At 41.7% G+C, this 9,471-nt stretch overlaps 1 protein-coding gene across 2 annotated transcripts in view; it reads right to left on the bottom strand.

The window, feature by feature from the left end:
* Positions 1-270: 270 nt before the first annotated feature.
* roraa (RAR-related orphan receptor A, paralog a) overlaps positions 271-9,471 on the bottom strand; it is a 232,590-nt gene continuing 223,389 nt past the window's right edge. For both annotated transcript variants that reach the window (XM_037683524.1, XM_037683526.1), the window contains 7 exons: positions 6,611-7,006; positions 5,853-5,974; positions 5,629-5,761; positions 3,776-3,883; positions 2,730-2,840; positions 1,546-1,658; positions 271-1,129 (listed from right to left, as the gene is read on the bottom strand). In XM_037683524.1, the coding sequence (XP_037539452.1) occupies positions 965-1,129; positions 1,546-1,658; positions 2,730-2,840; positions 3,776-3,883; positions 5,629-5,761; positions 5,853-5,974; positions 6,611-7,006 (1,148 nt within the window). In that variant the 3' untranslated portion in view covers positions 271-964. The remainder of the gene's footprint in view (positions 1,130-1,545; positions 1,659-2,729; positions 2,841-3,775; positions 3,884-5,628; positions 5,762-5,852; positions 5,975-6,610; positions 7,007-9,471) is intronic.

Genomic DNA, 9,471 nt, shown 5'->3' with positions numbered 1-9,471 from the left:
CTATAAACATTACTTTTTTTCTGTATAGTAAGTGCTTATGACCATTTACCCTGTAGTACATTATTATAAAACAGGTGGAATGGACCCTTTTCGCTGCGTCGGTGTGCTGTGCTTCTTCAGGGCACCTGTCCGGAGAAGGATTAATAGCAGATGGCCTTACATGATTTTCACTATGCAACATGGATGCCGGAGGATGGAGTCTTTGACAACTAAAATCATTGCGTTTTTATTAGAATTACCAGAATTCTAGGCTTCTTCTTCTTCGTCTTCTTTTTTTTTTTTTCCTTTTTCTTTTTTTAAGCGATTGTCCTTAGAGAGGTGCCGATTGCATCACCATGCCGGTGGAACCTCCCCCAAAAAGTTGCTGTGAGTTTTCGTTCCGAGCACTGCGTCCCAAAAAACAAAGAGAGAGAGAGAGAGAGAGAAAGGAAAATGGCTGAACTTGACCAAAATGTGCACGTTGATCCGGTTATTTTATTCCGGTTTAATGTAAAGATGACGGGTTTGATCGCTAAATTACTAGAATTGTTAAAGGAGTGCAAACTGGTAAATAATACTGATGTGGCCGTCTTCTAATAATAATGGATAATGGTGTCTATCCCACTGATGGGACTGAATGGTGAAAATACAGTGCACGAATGAACAAAACGGTGCGTTCTGTTTTAGGAAAGCGCACAAGAGAGCCAAGTTCAGCCAAACCCAAGTTATTCGTTCCTGTCTCCTCTTCATGTCCCCGTCGGGTGTTGGGTCCCACGTGTCAAAGAGAACTAAACTGAACAAAGTAAACTTTCGCGATCAACTCCCCAGAGCCCTCCCCCTCGCATGTAAAAGAAAAAGTTGATCAGCGTGCCATCTGTCCGCTCCGGATTGTGCAGGGCACCAGTAAAGTGTCTCAGATTCCTCCTTCACATCCCTCCCCGCTCCCCCATTACGATGGGCACACTGGCACCTGGGGAGGAGGAGGCTACCCATCGACGGGCATGGACTGCTCAAAGTCTGATCCGAACAGCTCCTTATATAAGGGGGGGAAGTGGGCACGCACAATGTCTGGGTATATTGCTTTGAAAGCCGTGAGCTTCTCTGTATGCCTGCTGCACAGCGCTCGCAGTGTCGACACTTTGCATATCAACTGTGGAGAGAGAGAGAGGAGACAGGCTGTTTAGATTCACAACGAGGCAAGGACATGGAGCAATTGTAGTGAACAAAAAAAAAAAAAAAAAAAACATTCCTCCCTACAGTGTTTTCTGTCCCACACAGGGGGCAAACAGGCTTGCAAATATTGAGACAAGCACTCAGGCGCAAAAAGAAACCCCTGACGCTTTACATTAAACAGCTGATACGATTGATAAATAGCCACTTCGCTGCTGATGAAAAGGAATTTCCTGGTGCTTTATGTATGCTCCCCTTGAAATCTGTGTTCACACTAATTTAATATTGTAAAGTGGTTCAAGGCCTGTGGATAAGGATCCTAAACAGTGCAGTATTATGCCGCTACAAGCTTAGCAGACAGCCACGTTCAGGGATAATGGATGTGCTGCTTTGTACCTTTGTAAGTACACCATCCTCTCTGTGGTTCTTTTGCAAAACGTGCTGAAGAGCCAGCTGGATCTTCTGCTGGAGTTTCTCTACTTTCACTTTCTCCTGGAGCCAGGATCGGTCTAAAAGAGCAAATATTCACAGATTTATTTACAGTAAAACGGAAGTACACCTTTTTACTATAGAGAAATTGCATTTCCTGCAAAAATGCAGTGTGAATGCTTATTGCTGAAGAACTTGCTGAAAAACAGCTGAAATTAGCTAAAAAAAAAAAAACACGTTGAAATGTAGCTGAAATGGAAGAAAAAGCCTAAGTTAGCAGCAGAAAGCAGAAAAAATACATATTTGCTTAATTGGGTTTAAATACGCAGAAATTAGAACAGAAATTAGGAAAATAGCTAAAAAAGCTCAAATTACAACAAAACAAAAAACACCCCTGAAAAGTAGCTGAAAAGGCAGAAAGAAGCCTAAACTATCAGAAGGTAATGAAAAAAGCTGAACTGAGCCAAAAAATGTGAAATCAGCTGAAAAAGCTACATTTAGCACAAAAACAGCTAAAGTTGCTGAAATAGCAGAACATGCTGAATTTAACTAAAAAAAGGCTGAAAGGAGCATAATAAGCTGAAATTAGCAGAAAGAAGTTAGAAAAAACAAAAATGTTGTAGTAGGCAGAAAGAATCTGAAAGGAGCACAAAACAGCTGAAAAATCAGCTGAAAGTAGCTGAAAAATGTTTTAATTTGCACAAAAAAGCTGAAAGAAGCTGAACCAGAGCAAAATGTGAAAGGAGCAGTAAAAGGTTGTAAACAGATCTAAAGATTTGAAGGATGTAAAATGCGCTCAATTCATTTTCTATGAGGAAAAAAGGTGTCAGAAAAGGCTAAATATTTCAAAAAGCTAAAGTTGCACCAATACCAAAAGTCATAACCCACATCTCATGAAAAAGCTGCATGTTTTGATATATGATTTGTTGAAATAGCACAAAAATTGTAAAAAGAGAAAGATGCTGGAAAACGTTCAGAAGAAAAATGGACGACAATAGTGTGAATGCTTCATGAACATTCACACTATTATGGCCATGAGAGGGTTAAACAGAACCAGGAGGACAGCCGTCGTGTTCGTTGTTGTGGTGAGCGACTGTGTTTTTTTAACGTTTTCATTTTTATTTTTTATTGGCGCTGCGACTGACACCTACCAGCAGACATCAACACAAAGGCAGAGAACAGGGCGATCTCATCCTCAGACAGGTGCATAGAACACAAGTTTTTCCCAAACTCGAAGACGGAGCTGATCAAGTCGTCACAGCCTGCCACAGCAAAGGACAGAGAGAAGGGGGCTCAGGATGAGGAAGACCAAAGAACAACACTCACTCTTGATCTTTATTGGGAGAAAGGCACACGGGGAGGAAAGGGGAGAGAGGGAGGGGATGAAAACAACAAGCAGCACGCTGACAGCACATGGGAGCATCTTAAGCCGAACAGGCGATGCTTTTACTGAGTTTTGCCTCCCAGACGAGTCACTTTTGGCAGTTGGGTGGCGTTATGCAAGCTAAAATGAGGTCACTATTGAGGCTTTTAGTTAAATCAATTATTGGGGACAGAGGGAGACAGGCAGATGCCACTGCAGCTCAGGGGGCCCATCACTCGCCCTCCTCCCCCATGCCCACTGAAGTAGTCCCCTGTCGGTTAAAGGGAGACTGGGACAGAAACTAATATTCAAACAGAGTTATGGAGAACAACAGACTCACTAAAAAACAGAAATGCACGTTCACAGCCACTGTGGGACATATTTACAAAATTTCCGTCAAATGGTTGAAAACTCGTGAAAATCCACCGTGGAAGATCGCGGTAAAATATAATGACGGTCAAACATGACGGCTATTTGCTTTCGCCTGAGATGTTTTATGTCAGACTATCAGTGATGGTTTTGATGGCACTCTCCCCAAAGACGCTCCGTCTGGATTTATTTATTCCGCAGTTACATGAGCCATATGCAGCAGAGCCTCACTAACGTCTCTGTTCTACCATAAATAACCGCTGAAGAGACAGAAATGCCAGGTGAGGACGGGACGAGTGCTCAGTGGTTGCTTCCAGGCCCTGCAGCACCGTGCGCAAAAAAGAACAGCCAACTCTAATTTTGGCTGTAACGCCAAGGAAAGGAGTGGGACACTGTAAGGAAACAAACACAGCAGCTCATCCAAATGTACACACACACACACACGCCTGTAGCCACTCCACTTACCTAATGACTTGAACACATCAGGTCCGGCGTATTTTCCATCAAAATAGACTGTGTTGTTTTGCGAGTCAAAGGCACGGCACATTCTGACAAACACAACTTCCAGAGAGCCTGCGGAGACAGACGGGAACAGCACGCCAAATGTGAGTTCGTTTTTTTTTCTCTTTCCAACATCAGTCAGGAGTGCAAAACACATGATTATGCTTTGTGCTAATCTTCCACAATGTGAAAAAAAAACAAGCACTTTGAAATAGAGAGGCTTGTTGTCAGATAAAAAAAAAGCCTCGGAAGATGAAAATATCATTGACAGAAAGCTGAGCAAAAATAAGGAGTAACACCACTTATTCATTTTAGCTCGAAATGCATTTTAAAAGATGAAAACGTGTGGAGGGGGATAAGACAAAGAGTAACAGAATCGATTCTCAGGAAGACGCTGTTTCATTATTTATTTTGGTTGTTTAAAAGGATAGTTGGGGTTTTTTCAGCTAGGCTTTTATGGAAAAGTTATGAAAAATTAATATCTTACCTGCTGTAGATAGCTCTTTGAGTGACTTCAGTTTGGAGAAATAAAGTTTAATTTGGACAAGTCCAAGTGGGGCCAAGACCAAAGTGGATAACTTCTATTTAACAAGTTGACTCTTAAAAATATAGTAGTGTTTATTTAGTTTTTATATTTACCCTTTATTTATACAGGTAGTCTCGAGTCACGAGAACTCATTTTCAAGAGAGACCTGTTTTTGGGAGCAGAAAGTGGGGGTTGCTCAGGGCCCCAGAGTGGGGCGAATGAGCGTGGAGGCAGGTGTGGGTGCTTCACCTTTTCCACCCACATTTTTGATGTTGTCAGTCCGGGGAGTTGAACCTGTGACTTTCCAATCACAGGCCCATCTTCTCTAATCTCTGCACCACCACTCCCCATATTAGTGTTTAATATAAACTGAGTTTTATAAAACTTTGCATTGCAGTCTGTTTTGCATCATACTGTAGTGGCAGCAATCCACTTTGAGCTTGGCCTTGATCAGACTAGCCATTAGCTCATCGATCTGATCAACTTACATTCTAATTTCTCCAAAGAAAGGTATTTTTCTAAAATGTATCTACAACAGGTAATATTTTAAGTGTTCAGTACTTTTTTAAGGATGGCTGTGGCTGAGTGGTTAGAGCAGTTGTCCTCAATGCAAGAGTTGGGGGTTTGATTCCACTAGCAGTTCCATGCCGAAGTGTCCCTAGGCAAGTCAATGAACCCCTCATTGCCTCAGATGTGTGTCCCATCATTGTATGAATGTGATAAAGCACTGAATATTCTTTGTATGGGTTAATGAGGGCACAGATTGTGTTGTAAAGCGCTTTGAGTATCTTGATAAGATAGAAAGGTGCTAAAAAAGTACAGTCCATTTACTGTTACTATTGTTTTAATGTAAATAAATGTAAAGGAACGACCCTTAATGTGCGTTTGTTTGCTGCGTGTGGAACAACTACTCGTATTTGCGCATAAATACAACTGACAATGCGCGGAAAGTCACGTAGTGTTCTGTAAATACATGTTCAGGAGAGCAATGTGAGGAGATTTCTGTCTCTGGGAAAACAGAGCGAACAGGCAGCAGGCACATTATCAGAACTCGGGAACACACGACGTATCTAATGCCGTGTCCCTCTCTGCTGTGCATGCATTGAGAGGAGGGGAAAGCAGGGGGAGACAGGCGAGGTGGGGTCTCCTGTCTGTGACGCTGTCTGTGTGTGTGAAGAGGAGAGTTTTGTGCAGTCAGGTCAGCTACAACCCTTGTGACAACGCCAGAGAGGGGCGGTAGTGGTGGAGGGCGAGCTTGACGGCGGCAGGCCATGTTGACAGGCTGTCATACCTGCTTTCAGCAGCACTATCTGATCATTCTGACACAGCTCCATGAAGCCGTCGATGCGCTTGGCAAACTCCACCACATACTGAATGGCCTCTGTTATTTTGATAGCACACAGCTGCCACATGACTTCCCGCGGCTGAGAACAGATAGCACAGACAACGGGTTATCTGCGGCGAAACAAAGGTTTGATAATTGCTGGGGAGGCCCAGGTTGTAATGAATGATTACCTTGCTCTGGTAGCTCTCCACCTCCTCCTGAAGGAAAGCCTGCCACGTCATCTGCTGCAGCTCTTCTCTCAGGTACTGACACGTCTCCATGTGCGACTTCGAGATGTTCTGGGCCAGGTGCTCTGGAACGCAACCGTCATCACAAACCCAAATGATTACATGTGAGATCGGGAAGTTACTCACGGGGCTATGTGAAAGCGAAGACCTCGGTGATGAAATGTGCCACAGGAAAAGAAGATTTATTTACTGAGCTCTCACGAGGGGGAGGGGAGGACAGAGGGGATGGATACGCGTGGGCTCTTTTGGGGAGAAAGCTTGTTGACATTTCCTTATACTGCCTGCAGAAATCTCATAGCTTAAGGTTGAGGCGAAGACAATCTAGTTATGACATAAATGCGTGGAAAATGGGGGAGGGGACGCCACGCTACTAAAACAAAGGTCACTTTTTTTTCTTTGAGAAATACTGAGTGTAAGAATTTAAATGGTTTTGAAAACACATCTGTTAAAGGAGTTCCTACACACAAGGGAGCCTAAAAATGATTTCCCCAGACACCTGCCCTGCTGGATCCTGATTGGCCCTAATTAATGGAAACTAATTACAAAAAAGAGACTCTTTTAATGAGTGTAGGAGATGAGTCTCCAACCTCCTGCTATTTTAAGCAACCTTTGTGTCGTTTGCCCCACGGTTACGTTGTTCTCCCCCTTCCTCTGTTTTACCATCTCTCCTTTAACCTCCCCCTTTCTCTCCTGCTCCTTACCTAGTTCAGCCATAGAAACGGTCGGGGAGATCTCTCCGTTGGTGAACGAGCAGTAGGGGAAGAAGCCGGAGCCGGGGGCGAAGTCGCAGATGGGCTCTGGCTTGATGCCGTTGATGTCCAAGCCGGACTGGTCTGGAGACGGTTGGATGTCCAGATAGAAGCTGCTGACCGCCGAGTCTGGTTTGCTGCCATCCGGAGTGTGACCGTCCATGTAGCCACTGAGGTCATCGTGGAGCTCCGTGAGGCCGTTGGCTGAGAGGTTGTAGCTGGGCGTGAGCGGCTCTGCTTCTCCGGGCTGCTGCTGGTGGTCGCGCTGCTGCTGCTGCAGCCGGTGCTTTTGGACTTCAGCGTACAGGCTGTCCCGCTGCTTCTTTGACATGCGGCCAAACTTCACCGCTGTTACAAGCAAGAGGAAACGAGCGTGAGACATAAGCTGAGCAGTAAAACACCACAAACAAAATTCATTCGGATCGGTTTGTTTTTACATGCATCACTTTTTCATAACAAACTAAGGGGATTTTTTTTTCCCCAGAGTCAAAATAGTTTTAAACACTGGGTTAACTTTCTAAACTGGAATTATTATACTTTAAATGATGGTAAAGTTGGCCTTACTCAGGTTGAAGATGCACTCTAACAAGTGGAATTTATGTTTAACAGGTAACATTATCACGATAAACACAATTATTTATCTTTTTGGGGGTGGGGAAACTGAATATTGATGCAAAAAAAGAAGGCAAAAAAATAAGAACACATAAAACATGTTTTAAAATTTTAAAGTCACTTCTACACAGAATAATCTCAGCTCTTATTTGATAGTCGAGAGCAAACCTATTAATAAAAGTTATACGTTAAAATACATCAAAAAATATATCAGTTATATACAATAAGTTAGCTAATACGCTAACATAAATGCTATATTTGAATTAGAATGAGGATTTGTTGCCAAATAATTGACAAAAGTGAGAAAAAATAGACACTGTAGTTTATAAAGACTACTAACAACAAACCCCAAAACAAGTTTAATTTCCTCATGCTGTATAATGAAGAGAAACAAGATTTATTCCCAAACAGGACAAAAAAAAAATTACCGTAATGCAAGCCCAAAATCACTATTTTCCTTAAACATGTTGAAAAAAAGATGACCATTTTGATGTGCTAAATGCGTATTTTTTATTTACCAGTATGTATAGGAACTAAAAAATGTTGAAACATTTTTTTATAGCAGTTTTTGTGGTTAGTAGAGGCTGAATCGACTAGCCGATTGTAGGACATCTCGAAAGTTTTTAAATTTCACGAGGACTAGTCGCAGTCGGTGATGGTGTCACGTGATCAGCGCCGGCCTCTGGCTACAAAACAGATTCTTCCAAGCAGATGGAAGGAGAGGAGCAGGCCAAGTCTTCACAAACAGGTAGAAATTCATCAACATTGTGGAAGTATTTCACTAAAGATGATGTTGTTTTTAGTTTTATTTTAGTTAATCCGCTAAATAAAAAATAAAAAAACAGGGGTGCGCTCCACCGGAGAATCCACCACCACGGTGGTGGATAGTTTTTATTTTTATTTCATTTAATACACTAAATTAAAAAAATTAAAAAACGGGTGCGCTCCACCGGAGAACCCACCGCGCACCACCACCAGTGGAGATTGAAACGCTGCAGTGGTTTATTTTATTTAGTGGATTAAATAAAATAAAACTAACTTTTAGATAATAATAGTTTTGGTCTTCCTCTTACTTATTTGCAGTATGATAAATGGTAGGAGCATAAATATACGCTCCCGACGTTTTGTTGCTCTTTTTTTAATAAATAATGACCTTTTTTTTTTTAGCGTCTTGTGTTCCCATGACAACATCAACTAGTCAACATCAACTCATCTATTATCATGTTAATATTTTTAAAAACATGTAGTCGTTCAGTCCCTAGCGGTTAGTGTTAATTGCTGAATTCACTGAAAACAAAACTGAGTGCAATCTTCTTTGGTCCTGGTTAGTAGCTAACTAAGCTACTTCATCAGTCTGGTCGGACTCTTATCTTTTTCAAACTAATGAAAAAGTTACCTGCAACAGGTAAGATAATAACTGTTCATAACCTTTCCAGATGACCCCACTTTAAAAGATCTGAACTGTTGCTTTAATGTCCAGGAAAAGACAGCTAAGTGTTTGCTGCATGTGCAGCAACAAATACAAACAGTTCTGTTTTATTCAGACTCACTCTACGCAGGGACTTTGAGTTTCACAACAGCCATTTGTAGATTAGTGCCTGCATTAAGTGACAATCTATGATTTGTATACAGGAACTTTTAGACATAAAGATATCAACAATAAGCTTTATGCACCACCAGACTGATGCACAGGATTGTACCAACAAGGGATATTTTTGTACATAACACAAACAAGTCAAATTTAAGAATGGTTTATGCATAATGTGAACAAAGGCTAAAACAACTAACCAGTCACTCAAATAGAAGACAAGATAAGCTGCTGCCTTCTGTTTTAATGTTTCCAAACTAAACACGGTTGTTGAGAATAAGACTTCTTGGCCTGGCAGTGTGTTTATGTGTGTATGTGTGTGTGTTCCTATGAACAGTACCAAAAAAAAAGTGTGTGGAGCGCACAGAGGAGAGTGCGGGCATTTGGGCTCTGGTGTGTTTGGTGAAGGTAAGAGTCACCTTCATCTATCCTAAATGTGTGTGTGAGACTTTGTGTAATATAAAGACACACACACAGTGGGAGCACACCCAGTATGTGCTTATTCACACTGATGAATATATGTGCACATGAAGGTATGCCAGACTACATAAATATACACATTTTTTTTGGTACTTATATATATATATATATATATATATATATATATATATAT

This window comes from Nematolebias whitei, chromosome 10, assembly GCF_014905685.2.
Source record: "Nematolebias whitei isolate Nwh7 chromosome 10, NemWhi1, whole genome shotgun sequence".
Taxonomy (NCBI): Eukaryota; Metazoa; Chordata; class Actinopteri; order Cyprinodontiformes; family Rivulidae; genus Nematolebias; species Nematolebias whitei.
The sequence above is the reverse complement of the archived record's forward strand: the minus strand, read 5'-3'. Positions and strand labels throughout refer to the sequence as shown.